This window comes from Musa acuminata, chromosome BXJ2-7 (genome assembly GCF_036884655.1).
Source record: "Musa acuminata AAA Group cultivar baxijiao chromosome BXJ2-7, Cavendish_Baxijiao_AAA, whole genome shotgun sequence".
Lineage (NCBI taxonomy): Eukaryota > Viridiplantae > Streptophyta > Magnoliopsida > Zingiberales > Musaceae > Musa > Musa acuminata.
Genome location: NC_088344.1, coordinates 382,479 through 409,598, shown reverse-complemented (window position 1 = coordinate 409,598; position 27,120 = coordinate 382,479). Strand labels below are relative to the sequence as shown.

Sequence of the window (27,120 nt, the reverse complement as noted above, 5' to 3'; positions counted from 1 at the left end):
GACTCGTTGAGCCCAACTCGCTCTCGTTCTCGCTCCTTCGCCCATGGCGTTCTCCCCGAGGGCGTCGTCTTCGTCCTCCCGCGGCCGCCACGGTCGGCGCTCCGATCTTTACTCTACTGTCGTTATCCATGGAGACGACGACGGCGGATCCGAACCGGATACCGCCGCCGGGGACGACGACGAAGAGGAGGAAGCCTCTTCCCTCCCTCCCCTCCTCCAGCGCGTTCCCAAGGACTTCGGCGCCGCCGTCGACGACGACGACGACGAGGACGAAGGCGGCGATTTCTCTGGCACATTCATCGTGAAGCGCGATTCGCTGCTGTCTCACTCCCCCACCGCCCGCCGCACCCTCCGGTCACCGTTCTTGGATCTGAAACGTGCCAGCCCTAGGAGCAAGGGGGGCGAACAGGACGATCCTTACTCCACGTTCTTGATCCGTTCTACATCGAGGGAATCGAGCCTGAGTGAGTCCGTGTCGGGGACCGTCGTCCGCAGGACGGGCGGCGGTGGAGGTGGGTTTGGGTCACCGTTTACGAGCGGGGCGGTGGAGGAATTGAGAATGGGGGAGGGAGGAGGCTTTAGACAATCCCAATGGGAGGAGGGGAAACAGCAACATCAGCAGCAGCAGTCCCAGAGGAGGAAGGCGTCCGTGAGTTCGGTGCCTGATAGCGTTGCCAGGGAGGATCCTTCATCCAAGTATGAATTGCTCCATGAGCTAGGTAAGCGCTGCAACCTGAGTACCTCTTCTTTCGCAAATCGCTTTCGAGATAGCGATGTTTTTCTGGAGACAATAAGCTTTAGGATGGTACAATGGAAATAGATGCCTTCATTGGCTTCTCTTGAACTTATAATTCTTGTAGCCAATGGTCGTTGGAACTACTTTGAACGATATACTCGTTCTAGAAATTGGTTGTTCTATGATTTCTCAATCTTGCTTGGCAAATGTTTCCTCTTGGACATGCTTAGGAAAGGGTTGTTCAGTGGTCGGTCATCATTCAAGTTATGGGTTGCCTTAATTAAGGCATCCTAAGGTACCAGAGAACTTACTACTAGTCTTCCTGTTTGAAGAAATCAAATATTCAAGTGTTTCACTGATAAAGGGTCTGCTTTTTACTGGTTTTGATTAGCTTTGCAATTCGGCATGGGCAGGCAAAGGTTCTTATGGTGCAGTGTACAAAGCTAGGGATTTAAAGACTTCAGAGCTTGTTGCAGTCAAAGTGATATCCTTGACTGAAGGGGTATATCCTTTTCTCCGTGCTACTTGATAAATCTGTTGGTTCTTTAGGTGCACCTAAGTAGTATATCATTGTAAGGCCTTATGTTGACATGGCCGAAGCACAGATATGGCAGAAATCAGGGACCATTACTGAGCATCATATCTTAAAGTATAAAAGAATAAAAAATGTTTGAAATAAATAGATTCCATGAGAAAATTTATATATTATGTTTTAGGAAGAAACATTTTAGAATTACCACCCCAGTATATGCCTCGTACTAAAGTAATATTGAATATTGCCTTTATGTTGATTTATCTACTGAGTTTTATATAATTTTTTTAAACTATACTATTATATATATATATATATATATATATATATATATATATATATATATATATATATATATATATATGTTTTTTACACTTGAGGCAAATAAGTTTGTTGAAAGCTTCAAATACAATTCAAACAACCATACTTGGTAATAATGCATCCCGTTCTTGTTTAGATTGTAGCAGAAGGCAGCCAAAATCATCCAACATTGAAAACCATGTGGTAAATACAATTATTAGGAAAATTTGACAATTGGAACTACAGATATCTCATAAGAAGTTGTATCTACATTTCTAGCTCTCTGCTGAATTTAGACGAATATTTATATTTACAGATATCTTGAGCTTATTTCCGTACTAAGTTAATCAAATGGTTACTAGTTTCATTGTTACAAGAAATCTTGGAAAAGATCAATTCATTGCAAATAGATTGTGAATGCTTAGTTGCCTTTCAATGAAAACTTTGTTTATATGTAAATATCTTGATCAGGAAGAGGGTTATGAAGATATCCGTGGAGAAATTGAAATGCTGCAACAATGTAGTCATCCAAATGTTGTCCGCTATTTTGGGAGCTACCAGGGAGAGGAATACCTATGGGTATGTCAAATGATCTTCACATGCTTCACAAAGCAGTAACACTAATACATATAATCTTTGCTTCTCATGTACTATAATATGCAACTTTACTCATACAGGTCCCGTGAAGATTACTTAAATGTACTAGTGGCCATTTTTTCACATATTGTCCTATTTTTTCTAGAAGAAATGTGGCTTGTGGCATACAAACTAGAGTGATTCATATAACTAGCATGCTATCTTTATGTAGGCTTTTGTCCTGGTTGCAAGTTCAACCTAATGTAATATCTCAGGTTGCTCAGTGAATGCTCTATATTCTTCTGAACTTATTTATGCCTTCAGTGACTAAATTCTCTTAAAAAATAAAAGAAATATTTGAAAACTATAGACCGACCAGTTTTATCTGCTTAGGAACTATTTACTGGTACTCACTGGCTCACTGCAACTTCTGGTGTTATGTGTTCCATGATCCGATGTTTGTGTAACTTACAGTGCAATACTTGCAAATTGGTTCAATTTTACTTTGTATCTGAAATTAGAGCTTTCTTAAAAAGTTGTTTTTTTATCAACTTTGTGATCCACATATCTAGCGACACATTGATAGGGAAAAGATGGATAGTGTTGATCTTAAAAAGTGAAATTCAGATTATCATTTTTTTCTTGAAATTTTAATGCTAGTAAATTATAGTTTTTTCCTGTACTTTTTAGGTGATTAGTGTGTTTGGTGTCCATCATTCTTTTAATTTGCATTTGGCAGATAATAATGGAATATTGTGGTGGAGGAAGCATTGCTGATTTGATGAATACTACAGAGGAGCCTCTAGATGAGAACCAAATCGCATATATATGTCGAGAAGCTTTAAAGGTATCAAAACTTTGTCATTTGGCATTTGTCAGACTACTAGTTTTTCATCTAAATTTATTTTCTTTGAGAAACTTAAGAATTAAATACTGGGTGAAAATTTTCTTCTATCATCAAGACAAATGTTGGAGATCACTATATCATATTCTCATGAAATACACAGAAGCAGTTAGTTACGTTTTACACCTGCTGCTGCCAGCTCTCCATCATGAACAACTTTTTTGATTTATCTTGATAAAAATATAACTCCTTATTGATGAGACAACAATGCCTTTGCTGTAACATACCAATGCTAATCACTGTTGGACTTTAAACCGTCAATACATGAGAATCCTTCAATAGAATCCTATTGTTTGTGAAAAAAATTAGAAATAAATTGTGCATCTTGGCAGACATATATTCTAAAGTCACTTGCTTTTGTTAGGTTCCTCATAGGATGGCTGGTTGTGCTTTTCTCCATTTCCTTTTATTGCATAGGCAATTCTTATTTTGTCTTAACAAATGGAGACAAATTATTCCTTTATGCATGATTTCTAGCAAATGTAGATTGATCCTTGCAATGTTGTAAAGAAAAGTCAACATCAACTTGGAAGAATGAACTGTAGCATGGAGAAGGCAGGCTTGGCCAATTGAAATCATATAAGAGCACAAAGTGAATCAGAGAATTAGACAGGTTGAGTCACAAGTGGAAGTGGCAGGGGTTGACCAACTCAAGGGACCAGGTCAAATCCTATCAGCTCATAGTCCAAATGGACCGAGTCTTATCGTTTTGCTTGTTTGAAAATTTAGCTTTAGAATTAGACACAGATTTGGTTCATTAATCTTAGCAAACGAGTTGGGAGATTATTTTTACCCATAATTATCCTTAAACTGCATTAATAAAGATGCTAAGCACATCATGCCTGTGTACAATTTTTTTCTACTAAAAGCTTGACATCTTCCTCAAAGCCCATTTCTTTGTGGTGGCTTCCCATGAAATGCAACCTAAAATCGTTTCTTTGTAAGCAAGTGAAGCACATGATACTAGTGGTGCCTTCACACCATTATGTGTCTCTTGCATTGTCCATAAATTACCCTTTCTTATGGGACTCATTCGTCCATAACAGTCATGATAATCAAGCCTGATAAGTCCATTGGCCCAGGAATCCAAATGCCATACGTGTACATTATATTGGAACAATATGGCATATGATGGTATATTGTTGGAATAAGAATAAAGAGTGATCAATTTATCAATATTAGCTAATCATGCATGAAAATCTTCTTTAATCTAAGTAGAAGAACTAAATTATTCGATACTTTTGAAGTAGGCTTTTGCATGCTATTTTTTATGTGATTATTTGGTTATTTTGGATTCTTTATTTTTTTATAATTTGATTTTTGAATTTTCTTGATGTAGGGGCTTTCATATTTACACTCAATTTTTAAGGTCCATAGGGACATTAAGGGTGGCAATATTTTGCTTACGGAGCAAGGAGAGGTAAAGTTGGGTGAGCACTTTCCAGACAAGATTACTCATGCAACATGGTGTAAAAAGATGCACAATGACAACTATAGTTCTTTATGTTCTTTTATATTCTCATGCAACATGGAGAAGAACAGTGCATGTGCACAATGACGACTATAGTTCTTTATGCTGTTTATATATTTTCTACAGTGGAATTAGCATTTTCTCACCTGAAACTTGTGTTCTGTCCTAACTTTGTTGTTGTATCATCATCCTTGTGTTACCTGAACAGGTGATTTTGGTGTTGCTGCCCAACTTACAAGAACGATGTCAAAACGCAACACGGTACATTGTCTTTGCTAGACATGGATGTTTGCTTTCAAACTGGTTGAATACTTGAGAACACTTTACAGTAATATTTAATTCCATTGTTTGTTAATATACTCTGTTTTGTATTTTTGTAGTTCCTATTAAATATTTGCATTCTCTAGTATTTGTCCTTGTAAAACACTTCATTAAGTGAATATGTAAGATTTATTCCCAAATGTCAAAATTAGAATGTGGAGGTTTCTCTAAGGTTTCAGGTTTCTTTCATCAATATCTTTCCCCCTTTTTCCCCCTTAATTTTGACAATCTAGTATTCTATCAAATATCGGAGCTAAACTAATCTAATTGGTATCTGAAGCAATCTCTCAGAAAAGGGAAAAGTTTATCCAGCCCATCTGAATAGGAACTTGCAATAAATTATTCAAAATGGGTAAGGATTGTTATCCTCGGGAAAAATGTCATAGTGAACTAGTAATTTTCTCTCTAACTTGAAGCAGTACTCAGGACTACTGTTATTTCCCCTTTGCCATTTATTTAATTTACAGCCTGTTTTGTGACCCTTCTTTCATCTGTCATTTCACATCAAGCAATTTAAATAGTAAACAAAACTTCAAACACATGAAGCTACTTCTGATGCCTAAAGATCCTGTGATATTCATATTCCCAAACCATTCATATTATTTTGCAATAAGGTTGTGTACCCTCTGTATTTGTTTCTTATTTAATGCAATTAAATAAATCTAGAGTGAAGAAAATCTTCATGCTGCACACAACATAAAAATTCCTTAGTTTTATGTAATGTCTTTGCCTGTCATTTTCAGATTATTGGCACTCCACATTGGATGGCTCCAGAAGTTATTCAAGAAAGTCGTTATGATGGAAAGGTAACTTAATTTTTATTACTTTTACCCGAACCTTCCTAGGTATTTTATGCTCGTGTGTGATGTGAAAGTCCTTCAAATGTCGCTAAAAACCTCTATCTATTTTACAAATTCACAGGTAGTCACATGATGTGTCTACAATGTCCATAACAGCGAGAGTTGTTTCAATACAAGATATAGCATTTAGCTCTCACAGTAAGAATTTGGTTATGATTTGTTGATAAAAAATCTAGGGTTGGGAAAGAGTCCTTAGCCATAAAGGAGAAATTTATTCTTTGCTTTAGATTCTCATGTGTCCATTGAGTGGTGATTGCTATCAACTTGAAAATTTTATTCTATTGAATGGATCTTGTCTCGGCAGTCCTAGTGCTGGCTTGTTCATAAAGTTGACATTGTTTGTTTTAGTGAAGCTCAAGTTATGAAATTTTCGTATTCCCTTTCTTGTAGCTTCTGAAGATTTGGAACTACGAGATGTTGGGCTGATTGGACAATTCTAGTCCTAGCTTAGGAGAGACATTCTTATTTTTTATAATAGAATACATAGTCAACATTATTTAGCTATGCATGAAATTTGAAGAACCTTATCTAAAATTCTAAATTACTTTTAGAGACTCCTAATTTGGAATTAAAATAAAATGTGTATGTTACAAACACATAATGGGGTTACTTCATGACTCAACATTCTTGTTCCTCATTGCACTTGTAAGTCATTTCCATCTTTAGAAGCTTTTATTGGTTGCCAAAGGCTTGCAATTAACATTCATGCATTACTGTTGGTAGTTCACAAGCTTCTTGTGGATTTTTAGTTTCTGCATTTTATTTAGCTGTATATTAGTTATATATATATATATATAATAATAATAATAATAATAATAATAATAATAATAATTATTATTATTATTAGTGTTAGGCCTTAGGACTATAGGAGTTCCTATTTAATTCAATGGAAATTTAGGAGTTCATCAGGGATTTACTTTCAATCCTTTTCGTTATGGATGAGCTTGCTAGTCAGGACAAAATTCCATGATTTATGCTTTTGCTTATGATGATATTTTAATAATGAGACTTTAGTTACGATTAATACTAAACTTGGGTGATGGAGATAAACACTAGGAGTTAAGGATGTCAGTCTAAGTAGGATTAGAACCAAATAAATGAAGTGTATGTAACCTTGATAATGTCAAGAAAAAAAAGTAAGTCTATAGTAGAGATAAGATAGACAGTAATTTCCTAGAGGTAAAAGTTTTAGATATCTTGGATTTCTATTAAGTAGGAATTTGAGATAGATGATAAAATTATCTATATAGGTAAAGTGAGCTTGTCAAAGACGAGAAGGAGATAAGGAGTTCTATGTGATATATATATATATATATATATATATATATATATATATATATATATATATATATGTGTATGTATATGTGTATGTGTATGTGTATGTGTATGTGTATATATATATATATATATATATATATATATATATATATATATATATACACGATAGTTAGCTCTAGGTCTTCCAGTCAAAAAACAACATCGATGGAGACGTATAGGTGCACTATTACGTGGTGGGGATTGCAATTTTCCATGAATTTCCCATTTTTCACTCAATGATGGAACTTTGCTTTTTTTTTTTTGAGGATCGACGAATCAAATGATATTTCTGTTCCAATTTCTGCCGCTTCTTCTCCCTGTGAATCAAACTTTTTCTTGCCATAATATAATGTTCAGTTCCTATTATTATCAATGATACAGTTCGAATCCTAGATGTAAAAATATAAGAAGGTAGATCCTCCCTCTCCATCGAAACAAATGAGATTGTTGCTGAAACAGTACATAAAAAAAATAACTAAATTAAAATTAACCAAATTTTCCTGATGTAGAGGCAATCAAGAAAGCTGCATAAGTGAATATATAGCCTACGGAAAAGTGGGCTAATCCAACCAATCTTGCTTGCACAATGGAAAGAGCCACTGGCTTATCTCTCCATCGAATCAAATTAGCCAAAGGTGTGTGTTCATGAGCCCATGCTAAAGTTTCAATCAATTCCTGCCAATATCCGCGCAAAGAAATTAAAAACATAAATCCAGTAGCCCAAACAAGATGTCCAAATAAGAACATCCACGCCCATACGGATAAACTATTCATACCAAAAGGATTATATCCATCATATTGGTGTTTCAAAGAGGAAGAAAAAGGAGAAGATGAAGGGACGTTGGAGGAAGAGGACGAAAGAAGGAGAGGAGAAAGGAAGATGGAGAGGGAGAAGCACGGAAGGAGAGGTAGAAGCGCAGGAGGGAGGAAGATGGAGGAAGAGAAAGGAAGAGGAAGGAGGAAGCATAGGAGGAAAAAGCACAAAAGGAGAGGAGAAAGTGGAAGAGGAGACGACGCATACCCATAGGCAACTGTGTGCGACGGAGGCATGCGACAAGGTTGTGGTGGAGACCAAGGTATGCAATTTCGATCGGGCGGTACGTACCGATCCGATGGCATATCTGTACGGGGATCGCCCGTTACCGGGTAGAACGTTTAAAAGTGCCCCGTATCGGATGATACGGGGTAATATCGGGCGGTAATGGTCAAAATTTTGACTATTACCGCCCGACACAACTCGGTAACGGGTCGATTTTGACCATTACTGCTCGGTAACGGTCGAAATCGACTGATACGACACTGTAATAGTGATACGGTGCAACGGTCAAATTGACCGTTGGAGCCCTTTCTCATAGTATTTAAACCCTTCTTCTCCCCTATTTCACTCCATTACATTCTCATACTCTCTTAAATTATCTCAAACTCTTTTTTTTCACATTTGTGCTCTCCTAAACTCTACAAAACAACGATTTGTGACAAATATGATTCATGACGATCAGCACCACATTGATGCATCAATGGCATATGGTGTATCGATACACTATGTCATGAGATCAATTTCATGATTGGGTCCAACAAACATATCATATTGATATACAGATGTATATGATCGAAGACATCGATCCACCACCCGTGGAGGCCCGTTGTTCGTTTTGGTGGTAGAATCAACAATCAAGTATATCTACACATGTGATTATTTAATTCATTTGAATTTTAGAGTTTATATTGTAACAAAATAGTCTAACACTTCAAATGATTTTTCTATAAATATTTCAATATTTACATAAGGATAATCCGTAATGGATTGAAATACGAACCTTGCACAAGATATTCTTCAAAGCCCGAAAAAGATATGTGATACTATTCTTACCTAATTTACATTGATTTTACTAAATTTATGTTATTACTATATTCATTTCTAACTTAAAAACCCTATCCTAACTTTTTTTATTTATTTTCAGGTATTTTCGGAGGGTTTTATACCTAAATTAGATGTACTGCTCGGTACGCCCTAGCGTACCGCTCGGTAGCATACCTTGGCATGGTATGCAATTTCGAATGGTACCGCCCGGTACAGGCGGTACGTACCGGTACGTGGACCGCCCGCTATCGGACGGAACGTGCTACAGTGCTACAGTAGAGGGAGAAATATATAAAACCGCTCGGTACGCCCTGGTGTACTGCTCGGTACATGGTACCGTATCATATCGAGCCAACCTCGAAACACCGGTACAGTACGGTATTGCATACATCGGTTGAAAGGTCAACCAAACTAAGATTACTGGTGTGGAGAAAGATAGGGAGACCTAAAAGAACCATTTTGTTTACAAGGTATTGCCACAAGAGTTCAAGGGTTGCAAAAATCCATATAATCGACCTTAAATTTGAGACATTATAACTTTTGTTGTTTACTCATTTTTATAATTTTTCTTTGAATTTTGATATGTCGTTCGTTCAGATTGGATAAGAGTTGCCTTTTTCTCATGTCCAAAGTAACGTGGTACTCCATAAACATTTTCAGGTAGATGTTTGGGCTCTTGGTGTGACAGCAATCGAAATGGCGGAGGTATGTTCTCTGCATGATGTATTATTATTTTTTATAATCTTATGGTTTTTTCTGTCCTTTTGCTTCGCTTATGTAAACACATTATACAATCCTTTTTTTGGTATGGTAATCTCCTAGTTTATGCCAGGTAATTGCCTCAGATTGCTAACTTCTCTCCCTGCTAAAATGTTGATTTCAGGGGCTACCTCCAAGATATGCGGTGCATCCAATGAGAGTTAGTACATATCTGTGATACATTTTGAAGAATTAGTTCTTGTATTTTTGTCATAATTTGTTGCATTCCATTTTTTTCTTCCATGTCCTTGCATAAGTTCTACTTTCACTGAGTTTAGTGGATATGCCTTTTCTCTAGTTGAAACTTGCCAGTTCTGTTGATACATGATTTTTTTACCTTTCATGCACCCATAAATATGCATCTATATAACTGGAGAGAACAAATGCACGTAAAACTTTTGCTTATAATATGTGTATATAGTAGTTCTCATCCCTAAATATATGGTAGTGAAAAGATTGAAATAGATATCGTGCTTAGTTAACCGAATGAGTTGCTTTTCATGTGTATCAAGGATGAATTTTTGGATCCTATCTCTTAGCCAGACTCTTAGTTTGGTTAGTATTCTGGTATTGTAGTTTTTCATGTTGGCTGTGTTGGCTGTTTGTTTGGCTTTAATACACTATAATGTCATGAAATGTCTTAATACACAAGAAGCACATAGAAAAACAAGAAATAGCCTGAGATGTTCTTTTGACATGCTAACATCTTTTTTATTTGGACTATTAATTATTTATTTCTCTGATAAGGAAAATGCCATTATTCAATAAAGACTTTTGATTCACATGATAGTTGCTTGTTCAGAGCCACAAATATCATTGCCCTCTCCAATTTTCTTCATGTTGACAACAACAAAAATGATGACATGATAACTTCATATGTATTGAGTATAGGCCAGGGAGTCTCAGATGCGATGGCTAAGGAATCATCAATCTTTCCACAAAATCAGCCTCATGTTTAAACAATATATCGTTTATCTGCTATCATCATGATGAGAAGAAAGTTTGTGTAGATATTGGTGTTCTAAGAATGGATAAATTTTTTTTATGTATCCCTTATCTCACTTATAATATCATAGAAATCCTTGTGAAGTTAAAAATACGTTAACATTACTCTAAATTTAATAAATTTCATAACTATCGTACTTCTAGAGTACCCTTCTAGCCGATAGATGTTTTAATGTTAGATTAAGCTGCTATAATGAAAATTTTGTCCCTTACGCGTCACATATATTCCTGTGGATTGGAGGCTCTTGCTGGGAAGAGAGTGGACCTCAGGATATGGGAAGTTGAGGTATGAGAGGAGAGTAAGATTGCATTTGGTGATAAGATCAGGGATACTTTTATGCTCCCATGTGGAATTATAGATATATCTGTAGAACAGTGACCACTGTTGGCTGTTAGGATAGTTATGTCGATTTACATGAGGACATGTTAAACTCTCACCTCAACCAAACCTTACCTTAGTAATAGGACATCTATGGACAAGCATTGACTATTGTGCACTTATGAAAGAATATGATATTTATAGGGATGCGTTGGATATTTGCAAGTTTTGAAGCATTATATAGGATATATTAAACATTCATAAGGGCTCGGATGTGATTGCCCCTTTGGAACAATACTTTTTCCTTTGAGTGGAAGCATGAAACTTTAACCAAAAATACTCGAGGTGGCTTTATACAATAGCAAATTGGTTTCTAGTGAGTAGATCTAAATAATAAATACAAATCACCAATTTCCTGTAAATCATTCAGTTGGCTCAACTGTGTTTAGATTCAGCTAATCAACAGAATAGATTGATCAGCCATAGCATTTTGGAAGGTCATTTCAAGCTATGTCCATATAAGTAAAAGTAGACATGAAATATAATCGAAATGAAAATGCCAGTAGGGACCAAGAAAACGCCTAGAAAGCCAACAAGGGAGTATCATGTTGCTACAGAGAAACATAAACAAGTTTGTTGGATGGATGAGCCATAAGTGATGGAGGGCTAGCCTCTTATTTGCTGCAACAGTCCTCGAGCTCTGCAGTATACGATCAAAGGAAAACTTGGAAATTGTTGTCCCACCTTTTAGCAAGAAAAAGCTCCTTTTCTTTTGCTATAGTATCAAAAAAGGGCTAAGGACCTCTACCCAAGAGATCTAAGTGAAAAGTCACAACCAAGGTCCTACTCTATTGCTCATGTTGTGTGTGTTTTTTTTTAATCAGAAATTTGACCAAATAATTATATTTTAGTTGCTTTATTCTTCTTTTAATATTACAATATAAAATACTTAATGTTTCTATAAATTTGTGGAAGTGGAGGAACAACTTTCTAAGTTGATCTGCCTTCTCACCATCTGAATGGCTTTGCCAAACTCATGATCCTTCAACAGTCCCACTTTCTTTTTTATCTTCTGTTGAGTTCCCCCTTTAATAGTTGAACGTGACAAGATTCTGATCAGCAAATGTTTTTCGGAAAGGAAAATAACAATATTATAGGGCATCCCCATAAAAAGAAGTAATGTCAAACATTTTTAATTATTTTAAGAAAACAAAAGAGCTATGGAAAAACGTAAAAGATAACCATCAACTTGGACTTGCTTGGAGATCATACAAAAAGATAACCTTTTTGACAGAGTTGTAATTTCAATATTCGTCTAACAGGAGAAGTTAGTAAAATAATAAATTGTATATGATATGCGAGTATCTTGCACATGCACTGGTTCTGCTTTAATTAAATTATAGACAGCAGCAGGAATTATCTTCATCCAATTATGTAAAATGCAACTATCTGCTGTCTTTTGATAAAAAGGCATGCATAACTTTAGTAATCTTGCACTTGATCTTTACAGGGCTATTTCATTCTAATTCTTCTTCGTATTCTTCTCTTTCAAATTAATAAGTTGAGTGTTCTGATTTACCCTTTCTGGATAGGTGCTATTTATGATTTCTGGTGAACCTGCTCCAATGCTTGAGGACAAAGAAAAATGGTATGTTTTTTTAATAGAAATAACTTCTATTTATGTACCTGTCCATTTAAAAGAACATTTGTAAGTAGTTTGCTGCATGCATACAAACAGTAGGTAGTTTGAATTGATTGGCAAAGTAGGAACTGATGGTATTCACAATAAAGGGTTACATCCTGCTTATTACGGTTGATTCTGTAGCTAGTAGTTTTATTAATATGAGAGTTCTTTATGTGACCGTTCTTTTCTTGTAGGTCACTTCTTTTCCATGATTTTATTGCCAAGTGCTTGACAAAAGATCCCCGGTTACGCCCTACTGCAACTGAGATGTTGAAGGTATCCAATATTATCAAGACAAACAAGAAAGTATATTTATTTTCATGATAAATGCCTGGCGCATATAAACTTAAGTAGTTTTCTGATCTGGAGAATATGGGTTAACTGGCACACCATGCTTAACCATGTTCTTTGAGATTTGGCTTCTAGTTTTACAATAAACGGGATTTGATGTAAGAATTTATTGTTCAGTTCATATGATTAATTTGAGGTCCCACTATATTTTTTATTCTTGTTATCTACAGCACAAGTTCATTGAAAAATGTAACTGGGGAGCTTCAAAGATGTTGCCTAAGATAAAAAAATCAAGGCAAATTAGGGCAGCAATGGCTGCACAGACACAGAATCAGCAATCAGGAAGTGAAAGTGTATGATCACTTAACCTGAAATTGGTTTCAATTTCTTTTCTTGCTTTTGTTCAAACTTCATGATTATAGCAGGTAGCGCAGGGAATAACTACACAGATTAATGAACACTATGGAGATACTGTTCCTTCAAGGCCTAAGAGTTACCCACTTAATGAGGATGGTGTTTTAGGGAAGTCTGAAATAGGCCATAGCACCGAACCTGATACAGGTAATTAATCATTTCGTTGCCAGAGAAATTGTTTGGTCATATTAAAGAACAAATTTCCATATGCCATCTCTTTGCAACTTGTGGCGTCTTAAATTCTTCCCATGCAACAATGGTGACATCTGTCTTCTAAGTACTGTGCAGTTTTTTTGTTTTTGTGGCAACTTAACCTGCAGTTAGAGTTGAAACCAAAACACACGATTGTTTTAACAGGGTTTACTCAGGTAATTTAAGAAAATGGTCCTGAAATATTAAGGTTTTACTAGTAGTAAGTATTCAGCTTTGGCTATATGATACGCACTGTCATTAGGTACTCCTGAATCCTGATCATTATATGCCAAAGTTAATCTTGTCGGTCAAATTGGATAAAATTATAGTTCTCCCATATGATTGTAACAAATCTTAGATTTTTCCCTAGAAGAAAATAAGGTTAACATTGGTTAAGGTTTGGGTGGGAGGGACTCTTCCAGATCTGACATTAAAATCCAATGCCAGTGATGCACCCTCATTTATTCGACTGCCTATCATTATATCTTTCTTGTGTATGACTAATCAATCACATCTGATGATTTGTTGAACAAGCAATCTCCTAAACCTCCTAAACCTAATTACGTTCAGTCAACAACCTCATATCTTCTAAAGCTCATCAACTGTGTACCATGATTTTTTCTTTTTTCAACTTTATTATCCGAAAAATAAACATGCAATACTAGTTAATGTTCTTTTTCATGATATGGTTTGAATAGTATTGTTTAATCTCAGCATTTACTTCTCTTGATTAACTAATCATTGAACAGTTTGCACCCAAGTGGATACTTGATCTATGTTGGCAGGTTATGCTTCAAAGGCTAATTCTGATTAAGATATACTTAAACTACAGTGTTATTTCAGTAATCTTTGAACTTAGTTTAAAATTTCAAGTTCTGGTGTTTTATCTTTGATCTAATCTGCACCGTTAGGCATACATTAGACATGTCCTTCAAACTTTTGGAATTTTCTTTCTTCAAAATAAACATGTTCATATCAGACTCTTATTCTTCTGCACTGACATCTCTTCTCTATGTAGGTGAATTTGGTACCATCATAGTCCATCATGAAGTTGGAGTCAGTGATGAAATTATTGAATCCCCTATCTCTACGAAACCAGAATTCATTTCTGGACTTGGTGACATCAGTTCTTTTACTCATGATCCAAGGAGAGACAGACCCATAGATTTCTGGTATGTTGTAGATATGTAAATTTAACTATTCACGTATTTCTTTTACTGTATAAGTTGCAGAGACATACCAAGTTTTATGTTTTTCATGCACGTGAGGCTGTTATGTTATGTTCCTTCACTTTTGCTCCAATTGTACACTTATGACATCATACTCAACGGTGAATGTGAATGCTCACATGTTAACAAATAAATGATGAATTGGTGTGATGTTAATTAGATAAATGCACTGATATAAGGATAGTTTTGTCAAAGAACTTTGTTGGGTATGATTACAGATCATGAACAACGGGCAAGGATAATAGAGCAGTGAAGAAATAAGCCTGCAAAATGTTACATGTCCATTGTTCATGGGAAGAGTTAATCGCGTTTCTACATTATTGAACAAAAATTAAACTTGAAATCAATGTGACAACTTAAAAAACACAATATGACAGATACATATTTTAGTTCTTGCTGGGGCAAGAGATCAGGGAAAATTACGAGAAATTTTACATATAATAATGTAAGGATTTTTAAGTATAAGATGAAAAATGAGGCGGTTTCAAAGTCAGATGTGATAATATTATTATTATTTGGACTATGATGACCAATAAGATTAGGGGCTTAACAAAGTAGATTCTTAGAGAAACTAAAGTAGAATTTGTAGCCTTGAAGAGAGAGTTGGTGGTATGAGGAAGATCAAAAAGCAATTACTATTGAAGGATCATGCTTTAGAGATTAACAAAATTATAAAAAAAGTAAAAATGTGAAAGTATATACAATCCAAAAACAAGGCTAAAGTATGACAAGATATAAGGCTTATGATAATTTCATAACAAGATAGGTACGAAGGATGGGGAAGAAGATATATATCAAATTGTTAAAACCAGGGAAAGAAAGTACAAAGAGTTAGGTAATATTAGATGTATTAAAGATGAAGATCAACAAATCCTTATTAATGATAATGAATTTAGATAATGAAACTAAGGAAAGATGTGGAACTTATGCTTATTAATTATTTAATGAACATTCTAAAAATGAATTAGTTTTAAAGATAGATCATGGTGCTAGGTTTAGTAATCATAGATTTTTTCATAAAATAAGCCTTAAAAAATAAAAATATGTAAGAGTGCGGGACCTGATAGTATCATTATTGAGGTTTGGAAGAGTTTAGGAGCAAAAAAAAATTTTTTGGTTAACTAGTTTATTCAATAAAATTCTAAGATTTAAATGATGTCTGATAATGGAGTAATTTTTTTAATACTAATTAACAAGAATAAGAGTGATATTCAAAACTATTCTAATTATAGGGGAATTAAAATTATGAGCCACACTATGAAACCTTAGGAAAAACTTTGGGAAACGATAAATGAAAGTAGGATAAAATATAAATTAAATATCTTTAAAATAAATTTGGTTTTATGCTTGGTAGATCAATAATAGAAGTTATTTATTTATTAAGATGATTAATTGAAAAAATATAGCAAGAAAAAAATTTATGTATGATTTATATTGATTTAGAGAATTCTATGGTAGAGTTTGTAAAGGTTTATTATGGTGGTTCTAGAAAAGAAAGTTGTATCCACTAATTATATTGATATTATATGTACGATAGTGTAGTCACTAGCATAGAAATACAGGAGATATTTAGTGGGTTTCCAATTAGTATATGACTACATCAATGCTTAACCCTTACATTTTTAAATATTGATATTAGATGAACTTATTAGTTATTTATAGAATAGACCAAGGTTTGCTGTACCGTGGTGTACCGCCTAGCATAGGTGTTACATATCGGTCTGATGGGGGATTGGTATAGGTGGTACATACCGATTTGTCGGTATGTCTCACCATACCGTGTCAATGTATGTGTGTGTGTATGTGTGTGTGTGTGTGTGTGTGTGTGTGTGTGTTGTCCCATGTCCAAGCTATGTGTTGTCCTACGACTCTAAGATTAGCCATGTCACCATACTCGTATTTGTTGCTTCAGAGGTAGCTTTTTGACTGTTGTCAATCCATTTATGTGCATTTAGTGTAGTTCACAGCTTGCTTAGTGTATATGTAATTTGAGCATTTACTGTATTTAGGCTCCAGCAGTTCTGAATGTTTCATGGAAAACAAGTTTCTGCTTGAGACATGTCTAAAGTTCTCCCTTTGGTTGGGATTTGTTCTTGTCTTCTTGACAAATGTGCAAGATCCATGACCATCTTCTTTCTTTCAAGGAAATAATTTACATATACCATTGCCAATCTCAAAAAATTGCCTACAATTCTCTGTTCATTATGATGCGGCATTTGTGTTCTTTTCTTAATGGTGAAGTTGCAATTTCATGGTTGAATTTGGAAATTGAAATCATGATACTGTCTCAGTAATTATCAGAGGTAAGAATTAAGAGTGTTCTTCAGTGTACCTGCTTCAACTGCTGCAGACTGCATTTAATTGAGAGCTGCATTTTTCGTATTCCTTTTGTTTTTGGTCAAATTGTGATCAAGTCCTATTACCTTTTATATGCACTTTATGTTATACTACTTTGAAAGCTTCTTTTGTCATTTATATTTTTTAGAATATTCTGGATTATGGATATTGCTGATACCATCAGAAATCAAATTTTCTTGGGTCATCCCTCAGGGTGGAAAACTTGAGTGGGACGCTTGTTGCCAAAAAGACTGATACAGAGGAGAAGCCTGATTCCCAGGCAATACAGGAACAGTTGGCGCCGTCATTTGGCTTTCCTGAGGAGATAGCACATTCAGATGAGCAACACAGCTTAGTCAACAATGCTGCAATTCCTGCCAGTAAAGCTAAGCGTAGCACCTTGAAAAGTGCAAGTATTAGCCGTAAAGCCTTTTCAGTACAAGATAAGGTACTTTAGCTCGAGTGATAGTTTGTACTCTTCCTAATACTGCTTTTTGTTCTCAAGTAAACATGGATTAAAGTATCTCTGTCTTTTCACTACTAATGGAGCAATTCCTTCACCACTTAATTGTTTGCTCACTTCCCAGATCCGGTCTATCTATGCTGCTGGCAACACAGTACCCATTCCTTTTCTCAAGGCAACCGACATATCTCCTCTTGCACTTGTTTCGGAGAATGTAGTGGGGGATAGCATGCAGGAATCAAGTGGCCATGCTGCCTTGGAGGCAGTGAAAGAACTTTTCAGTGGTGATGGACAATCTAAAAAAGGACGCAAAGGGCAAAATGAGGTAACACCAGCATATTTTGTACTATGTTGTATTAAACTATTAGTCAAATTCTACCTTTGTGATGTTTGGGGATTCACAATCGGCTGCTCTGTTGGTGTAGATCCAGCTTCCTCCAGGGGTACATCAGAGATTGACTACAAGTCCAACATTGATGAATCTAGCTCAGGCTTTAGCTTATCATAAAAGGTAAGACTATATTTAATTTTGAAAAACTATTTCTTTTGTTGTCCACAATTTTGCCATCGTTGACATTCTTTATCCTTTTTTTGTGCCTCTTGTTATTAATACATTGTTTCCAGGTGCTATGAGGATATGCCTCTCCAAGAGCTTCAAGCAGCACAAGAAAAGCAGACTATTCAAAACCTTTGTGAGACGCTCCGTACAATTCTGAGGCTATAGACAGTGACCTCAGGATCGAGTCAGCAAAGAGGAGGAAAAAGCAAGTTAAAAAGCAGGAAGGGGTGAGTGCAGTGGTCGATAGTCGTTACTGGTAAATAACTGCCTATGTTAGGAAAGGTGCATTCTTTGGAAGTAACTTTTGGAAATGAGCTGCACCTTAACGAGAATAGTATAAATTATGTCAACATGTCATGTTTGCCCATCCATTTTTCCCTCCGAATTGTCTTTGTTAATCATATTTATTGCTAAAAATCATCTCCCCTCATCTCTTATTTCTTTTTTGTTTGTTTCCTTAGTGACAACCTCAAATAGACCGTTGTAAAGCACAATGCATGTGTCAAGGTGCTCGATCAAAAAATGAGCATGCAAATCTTGACAGCTAAAGCAATGCTGTCAAGATTTCTTTTATTCTGCTTGTACACTATAACCCTTTGTCATTTAACTTCAACTACCTGATCAGTTATGTAAAGGATGGATGATGGATGTGCACACAGTAACAGTGTGATCAAAAGTACTTGTCACCCTCCTATTGACATAATTGACGTTTGTCTCGGATCTATGTTCTAATTGTTTTGTGAGATCATCTTTATTTGCCATTTCATCTTGGTTTTACTTGCCATTTTTGTTGGTTTTCTTGCTCGTTTCTAGAGGCGCCCCATAGATATTTTAGGCTTTCTTCAGGACCCAAGTCTTGATGGCCTTATTATTTAATGATGATTTAATAAATAATTTAAATTTTATTGATCAATCAAAAAGATCAATCTGATTTGAATTGTTATATCCATTAATGATAAATGATATGATTCTTGGATGGTTGTGTTTTGGTGTATAGATTTTGAGATTGAGTTGAGCACTAAAACGAATCGTCCTCTGAAGCAATCCGTCGAACAGATTCCAGGCAACGGTCAATATTCTTCTCCTCCTACTTACCTACTACGTACAGGGTATTCTTCTGCACCGGAGTTCATGGCGTTGCTCTTCCCCTCCGCTTCGGCTTTCGATCGAGAGGGAGGTCACGTGAAGTGCGATGAAATCATTATACGACACCCCAACTCACGTGCAGTACACGCGACAAGAAGAGGAGTTAGATCACGTGCAAGACACGTGATAACTACACGATGGTTAGCCTCAATAGTATTATCGAACAAAAACAAAATGTTATAAAATCTAATTAAGTCAACAGTTTGAGCTGATAATGCTTTAGACCGCTGGCAAATCAAAGATTTTGCATATGTTCTGCATGCTATGTGTTTCAAATATAGATTATTTGTTTCAAAAAAGATCTAAATGAATTCGTTTCTAACAACTAAAATGCAAGTCAGCATGCCATTTGTATAGTTAACCAATTTGCAATCCAATTCCCCGAGGTGCCCCGAGGTCGGGCTAGAGAGGTCGCCCAGAGGTGCTGACGGTAAGCAATAGCATATGAGTAAGTGTAATAAGTAATTAAATTAAATAATAAAATGAATGAGCATAAAATGAAATGCACACAGGATTTATAAAGTTCCCGACCTACGTTAAATTCCTCTTTCGTCGAGGCCATCGATTTTCACTAACAATTTTTTTTTTTCAATGGATGAATATCGTTACGACTCTTTTCTCATTTTTCTAGGCATAGGAGAGAACATTTTTAACTCTCTTTTACAAGTAATTCTCGTACCTCCCTTTGAATGACTTAAAAGTCAAAGGAGGAAAAAACTTAATACTTTACACACTTAGAATCATAAGTTTTTTTATGCTCTTTTCTTACTATCTCAAGCAACAACGAGTGAGATATTTATAAACCTCAAATGATTTTAAAAATAGAGCAAAAAATTCTCATCCCCGGGTTTTTGGGTACTGACGGTACTATTGCTAGTATTGGACAGTACCACTACCAACCACACTAAGCATTGGCGGTACCACTGTCTACCTTGGCAGTACTATCGTTAGTCTGGGTGGTACCATCGCTTGACCCAACTTCATGTTACTGAATTGGCCTTCTAATAGGCTCAATTCAGCCCTGATTCAATTCTAACGAGCCTTTAATTAAATTAGCATGGTTACACTCAAAACTAATTCAATTAGACTTCTAAACTACTTCGATTAACACGCAAATGATTATAAACATGAATCATATATTATCCAATATATCATTAATTCATCCAATACTTCATTCAAACTCTCGACGTATTGTGATTTCCTTTGGCGTATTACCTTATTCGTCGACATGTCCTGCAACATCTGACCTTAGCACAATTCCCGATACTTCCAGCTCGATGCCCGATCTTTGACTTGATCCACTCCGGCCTAACATATGATTCTCCTACTTCAGTTGATTTGTCTTTCCATGATCGAAGTTAGTCTTGTATCACTTTTCTTAAATACTCATTGGTTCATAACATTGTCAATTGATTTCATCGTCAAAATTTATGATTCAACAAGATATCCAGTTAGTTAATGAATTACTAAATCTTTTAGATTAGACCCAATAATAATAAATAAAAATTATTGGATGGAGATTTACTAATCTAAGAGACTTAGGTAATTGGATAGAGATCCAATACCCAATATGGTAAGATCTATTGTGGTTAAATGATAAGAAACTCTATAAATAGGAGGGGCCAAAAGATGGCATAGGCTAGTCTCCTCTTGGCCGCCCCTCTTATTCTCCTTCCTCTCCTCTCTCTCTCTCTCTTTCTCTTAATTGACAGCCCCAGTTTAGACTATGTGGACAGCTAGAAGGGTTGACCCCTTCTTGGATATGGTGTAGCCTTTACAGTATGATTGAAGAGGAAGATCATATTATGATTTAAGGAGTGTCAACGCTATCTGCCGTATGGATCACTACTAAAGAGGAGGACAATTGATCTCTTTTATCCCTCTCCTACAAATATAGGATTCCATGTCGGAGCCAACATGGTGCTTCGGTGCTGACGTGATGCACCGCATTGATGCAACACCTCAAACCCGTATGAGATAGTCACCTGCATCTGCATCGCATATCGACTAGCCCACACCACTTGAGGCTGTATAAGACGACATTGAACGGTACAGAGTAGCTCGGGAAGCGTGAAGCGACGCCACACGACATAAGATCGGGCAAGTCGGTCATCGCCTACGTTGGGCGTATGGGCCGATCGCTTGAGACGTCGGTAGCCATTAACCAACGCGTACGACGACCTCCGATTGCGGGTATAAAAGCCAACCTCTGGGCCAGTGCTAGGGGTCGAACTTTGAACACCCAATATCGTCATCACTTCTCCCTACCGACTTCAGCTTCGAATGAATCGAGTCAGGAAATCTACTCCTAACCTCGACTTGTCTGCAAGAGCCTGGAGCTCGATGCAGAAGGAAAGTACGTTGCAAAATGTACCCCGACCCAACCTCCCACGGATCGAACTGATCTCCCTCGGACCGACCCGATCAGGTACCAACTCGCTCCGGCCAGGAAGCCACCTTTGACGATCTCACATATCCGCTCTGGACCAAATCATACATACTCCACTTCCACGACATAAAGTTACACTACAGATCTCAACATAAGAATCAACGATAATGTTATGGATCCCCTCTCGTAAAGTTGAGTTTCGGTCCATCTTTGATCGCAAGCATTTCAACTCTTAGACAATTGACATCAGGAAGGAACACCCAGCCAAGCCCCTAAATGCTACTCAGCTTTATTATGAAATGTGACATCAAGCTTCCTCTCAATGCACTCTCAAATTCTGATAGCAAAAGGATAGCCAAAAAACAATAAAAAAAAAAGGGTCTAACTCATCCGAGAACTCTCCACACAGGTAGCAGACATGGGTTTTACAAATGCTAAATCTTGCAAGTCTCTCCGTATAAGATGGTTTCCTAGGAAGGAGATTCCAACAGAATACATACACCCTGGGAATCAATGGAAGTCACCAGAGGTTAGTCCATGACTTCTGCTGTTGGATTCAGAGCTCAACAAAAACCTATGGGCTGTGTTAGTTGATGATTGCCCCTTGAGGTCGGTTGTCCATACAAGTCTATCGTCATCACAAGGAGTAGTATAATGGGAGATCAATCCTGATTACCTAATTACAGTTCACTTGGTCTAAGATTTGTGCTAAAGCTATAGTATCCCGATGACCATTAATAAAATAAGAAATAAAAGTATCACTGTAATTCATTGAGATACCTGGTGGTGTTGAGAGGATTTACCATCGATGATTGAGTTAGTCCGATTCGGTTTGGACTCGAAAATATAGAGGAGGAACCCTCGTGAGAGCCTTAATACGGGTGAGGTGGTCTTCATGTAATCCCGCCCTACCCGAGGTGGTTTTGAGATCTGGTCGAGCTGGTGTTCAATCTCTTTAGTGGGTTTCCATAAGAAGGTCAACGTCGGGGGGAGTTTCCCGACTCGATCACTCTAACGTTCAAGTTAGTTTTTGGAGATTGTCAAGAGTATGAGAGGTTTTAGAAAAGAGGTCTGACCCTTAGACTAACATCGGGGGTCAGCTTTTATACTTGACCAGTTGAGGGAATCATCGGTAATAGCATCAATGCCCTACCCTTTGATGTTTTATCCATGGGGACGACAAGCCTAAACGATCTCCTGTGAACTGTTGTCTACGGAGGCCGACAAATGGGGGATAGGCCCGAATGATCTCTCATGAATTGCAGTCCATAGGATAGGATCGGTCCGAATAACCTCTCATGGACTATTGTCCATGGGAGCCAATAGATCATAACCTCCCCCACATCATCGCCTAGTGGGAGGGGATGACTTGGCCCTTTTATTCATGTCATCACCCTTGTGGTGTTCAATTGACAGACGAGGATTGATTGTCAAAATATTTTATATCATCTAAATTTTAATTTATTAATATATTATTTCGTGAATACGTCGCATGCAAAGCATTTTATTTCTTTTGTCTAGATAGAAACTCGGTCAAGAAAAATTCAAATTAAAATTTTAAGAATATATTGGATTCTGAACTCACTGGGATTTCTGATGGTAAACAATATATCTTATAAATATGGCAACACCGAACTCAGAATTTATTGGAAAATTAAGAGATTTATGTGATTATTTTGAATTCCTTTGACTCAAGGCGTTTGGACACGTTTGCGTCAAATCATTTCCATTCATATGGTAATCTAGACATTTGGGGTTATGGGATCCGATCCGCATGTCATAATTGTGGAATGCAAATCCATATTTGGATCCTGTGTTTGTATATTGGATTTAGGTTCAGCCTCCTGAGTGGATGTGATCCGAAAACACCCGTCGCCTCATGCATCGATTCAGAAGATGAGGTAAAAGATTTGTTCCCTTGGGTTCCTACTACCTGATGTATGTATGTATGTTAAATTGGAAGTTGGGAACGTCGAGGAATCCGAAAGGGGGATGATAGAATATCTCACGTACTCCACAATCAAAAGTCTTCCTGAAATCAACTTCCTCCTGAATCGAGAGTTGTTGTTTGGGGGGGCGGTATTCAAATCTGCATGACTAAATTACAAAGTCTGTCTATTTATAGACAACGGATGGCGGTGGCGAGGGAAGAAGAGTGGGAGAAATGGCATTGATGAAGGATGAGGTGGACATCGTGATCCCGACGATACGGACCTTGGATTTCCTGGAGTCATGGCGGCCCTTCTTCCAGCCGTACCACCTCATCATCGTGCAGGACGGGGACCCGAGCAAGACGATCAAGGTGCCGGAGGGGTTCGACTACGATCTCTACAACCGGGACGACATCAACCGCATCCTCGGCCCCAAGGCCTCCTGCATCTCCTACAAGGAGTCCGCCTGCCGCTGCTTCGGCTTCTTGATCTCCAAGAAGAAGTACATCTACACCATCGACGACGACTGCTTCGTGAGCCCCTTCTCCCCCACCCTCTCGTGGGGTCGCAATGGTTCTAAGCAGGAGTCTTGGATGTTCTCGAACAGGTTGCTAAGGATCCCTCCGGGAAGGAGATCGACGCGGTGGAACAGCACATCCAGAATCTCATCACCCCATCCACTCCCTTCTTCTTCAACACCCTATACGACCCCTACCGCGAAGGAGCAGACTTCGTTCGTGGGTACCCTTTCAGCATGCGCAGTGGTGTTCCGACGGCGGTTTCGCATGGCCTGTGGCTCAACATTCCCGACTACGACGCTCCCACGCAGCTCGTCAAGCCTCGTGAGAGGAGCACCAGGTAAACTCGCTCGCCGGGCGGGGGCGGGGACGGTCTCAGAGGAGGAGTACCGGAGTGGCTAAATCCTCTGGCTTTTCATGTCAGGTACGTGGATGCGGTGATCACGATTCCCAAGGGGACGTTGTACCCCATGTGCGGGATGAACCTGGCGTTCGACCGTGAACTCATCGGCGCTGCGATGTACTTTGGACTTTTGGGTGACGGCCAGCCCTTCAAGCGTTACGACGACATGTTGGCTGGATGGTTGAGCAAGGTCGGCATTTCTATTCAATATATATATATATATATATATATATATATATATATGTATATATGATCAATCTTTAATTTTTGTTTAAACAATAAGTTTACATATAACAAAGATTTTTGAATTAAAAAAATATTAAAAGCATTAGATGAATCTCTATTTATCCAGAGATAAATTCGACTCGTTTGATGTTTTGTTATTCCGATCACATCGATCGGTCCCGTCTAAGTGGAATGACTTGCACCGACTTTGACGTGCAGGTAGTGTGCGATCACTTGGGATTGGGGGTCAAGACGGGACTGCCCTACATCTGGCACAGCAAGGCCAGCGACCCATTCGTGAACCTGAAAAAGGAGTTCAACGGCCTCTTCTGGCAAGAGGAGCTCATTCCCTTCTTCCAGTCGGTGGTCCTTCCCAAGGAGTGCACCACGGCACAGCAGTGCTACCTTGAACTGGCCAAGCTCGTGAAGGAAAACCTCGCCAGCATCGACCCTTACTTCATCAGGCTTGCAGACGCGATGGTCACATGGATCGAGGCTTGGGACGAGTTCAACCCCCCGAAACCAGCTGCCTAAGTGCCCAATGGCCCCGCCAAGGACAAACCGATCGATGTCCGCAATTATATCTACCATTTGTTTTCTTGAATCTCATTACCTTAATCTTTACAATAATAATAATAATAATAATGAGTTCATCGTCTTCGTGGCACCCTGGTTTTGTGTCCTGCATTTGTTGATCCTGGGCATGGTGTCTGTGTTCTTCCATCATCGTGAAGACCCATCTGCTAAACTATTTTACTGATCAAAAGGAACCGTTTCGAGTCAAGACGTGCATCGTTGTGTGGCGTCTGAAGCTGCACGCATGCTGATGGGTGATAGAAAGAAATGACCGATGATCTTCTCGGTCCTCCGAGGGATCTAACGAGGGAGTTGTTTCGTCCTGAACCGACAGGATGGATTGTCTGTCGGGGGGAATCAACTCACGACGACCGCACAACGTGCATGGCATCAGTACTTTTTGCATGAGCATATTGGTGTCTTATCTAAGTTATCCAATCTCAGACAGAACCATGACATTATCAACTTGCTCCATCGACCATGGTGTCTGCATATTGTAGGGAGAAGAGTCTTTTTTTTTTTTTTTTTTTTTGTTTCTTTCTTGAAGTTGACATGTGGCTTTCCAAGTCATCCTCCTATCCTACGACTTGATCCTGACTCATCATGAACTTATCTTAATATTCACTGTCTTTTTGTCTTATCAAAAGTAGAAAAAAGGAAAACACCCGAAGCTGGAACTGTCATTTAAGTTCTCAACCATTAGACCTTCTTTATCCAATGGTTCACAAACCTTGAGGCCATGATGCAAGATGAGATCGAAAGGGTCCAAGATGAATGAAAGGTAAGCCACCTACCTTCCCATGGATTCAGTACTCCCCGGCTCCTGTCTTCGATAACTTCATCGACGCCCGCCAACTCCACTAACATTGCTGGAGAAGGCCAGAAGCCCTCCATCTGCATGCGTGCCATAGCACGGATTTGAAAGATGCAATGAACTTCTAGCACGCATCTCAAGAGGGCCTGAATGATTAAAGGGGTGACAAGTGTCGAGTGCCAACTTGGAATAGGGCGGCCTCCAGCGGTCAGCAGAGCATCGTTGAGCTCTTTCTGCATCGCTCCCAATTATCACAGACACAATTAGTTGGTCATGCAGTGCAAAAGTCCTACTTCCCACTGTTGGGGGGTGGGGTCACGAGAATCTGACATGTAAATGTGTCTTGTTTGGTGTGGCCAAGTTAGTCCAATGATTCACACACCTCCGATACAATAATGTTGCAGGTACACTCCAAAGAAGAAGATGTTGCAGGTTTTTTGCTAACATGTTGCAGTTTTCTATATTATCCTAAGCAGCAACACTAACTCTTAGGGTACTGACTGAGCCTTGGGTTTCCTTCACCCACATGCAAGGTTTAGAAATCAATATTTGGGAATATACTTATCCACAAATAAAAATTGTTGTGGGTTCTGTTTCTGCTAACATGTTGCAGTTTTCAATATTATCCTACGAAGCAACACTAAAAAATCACAAGGCACTTAAAACTTTCCATTTGTTTACTTACCATCCGCCTGGCCATATGGATCAACTGTTATTAACTAAGGTCGTAAGTGTGTGTAAATTTTGGCACTCGAGTTTAGAGCTGAATTTATATATAAGATCAAAGGAATCAATTATTATTATTATTATTATTATTAACTTAGGTTTAAGCATTTTGGATTATGTAATAAAAGAACTTTGAGCTCTAAAACGTTTAATTCTCTTTCTTATGATGAGAGACAAGATTATGCATCGAATTTGTTTCATCTCATTTTAATCAAAATCTAGCTGCACAACTTTGCTTTTAGGTTGCTACTCACACAAACTT

General features: G+C 37.7%; 2 protein-coding genes across 4 annotated transcripts; both read left to right on the top strand.

The window, feature by feature from the left end:
• Positions 1–18,703, top strand: LOC103991009 (serine/threonine-protein kinase 1). Of its 3 annotated transcripts, none has more exons than XM_009410357.3 (18): positions 1–719; positions 1,150–1,238; positions 2,040–2,147; positions 2,884–2,991; positions 4,388–4,478; positions 4,728–4,780; positions 5,584–5,646; positions 9,539–9,583; positions 9,762–9,797; positions 12,554–12,609; positions 12,840–12,921; positions 13,167–13,289; positions 13,371–13,497; positions 14,561–14,714; positions 17,322–17,556; positions 17,696–17,896; positions 17,997–18,082; positions 18,196–18,703. In XM_009410357.3, the coding sequence occupies exons 1-18, from the start codon at positions 44–46 to the stop codon at positions 18,293–18,295; spliced, it is 2,433 nt and encodes an 810-aa protein (XP_009408632.2). In that variant the 5' UTR covers positions 1–43; the 3' UTR covers positions 18,296–18,703. The 3 variants fall into 3 exon arrangements, with proteins under 3 accessions (XP_009408632.2, XP_009408630.2, XP_009408631.2); XM_009410355.3 differs by having other exon boundaries at positions 13,359–13,497; XM_009410356.3 differs by having other exon boundaries at positions 2–719; positions 13,362–13,497.
• A 5,126-nt stretch (positions 18,704–23,829) lies between these two features.
• On the top strand, positions 23,830–25,276 carry LOC103991011 (probable UDP-arabinopyranose mutase 1). The gene is made up of 4 exons (XM_009410359.2): positions 23,830–24,129; positions 24,204–24,454; positions 24,539–24,707; positions 24,962–25,276. The coding sequence occupies exons 1-4, from the start codon at positions 23,830–23,832 to the stop codon at positions 25,274–25,276; spliced, it is 1,035 nt and encodes a 344-aa protein (XP_009408634.1).
• The last annotated feature ends 1,844 nt before the right edge of the window (positions 25,277–27,120 follow it).

Excerpts from the sequence above, each read along its gene's own strand:
- LOC103991009 (XM_009410355.3), top strand. The coding sequence starts at position 44 with ATGGCGTTCTCCCCGAGGGCGTCGTCTTCGTCCTCCCGCGGCCGCCAC. Across the intron at positions 2,992-4,387 it reads TATGTCGAGAAGCTTTAAAG|GGGCTTTCATATTTACACTC; the intron begins GTATCAAAACTT and ends TTCTTGATGTAG. Across the intron at positions 9,584-9,761 it reads CAGCAATCGAAATGGCGGAG|GGGCTACCTCCAAGATATGC; the intron begins GTATGTTCTCTG and ends TGTTGATTTCAG.
- LOC103991011 (XM_009410359.2), top strand. The coding sequence starts at position 23,830 with ATGGCATTGATGAAGGATGAGGTGGACATCGTGATCCCGACGATACGG. Across the intron at positions 24,130-24,203 it reads CCATCGACGACGACTGCTTC|GTTGCTAAGGATCCCTCCGG; the intron begins GTGAGCCCCTTC and ends GTTCTCGAACAG. Across the intron at positions 24,455-24,538 it reads CCTCGTGAGAGGAGCACCAG|GTACGTGGATGCGGTGATCA; the intron begins GTAAACTCGCTC and ends TTTTCATGTCAG.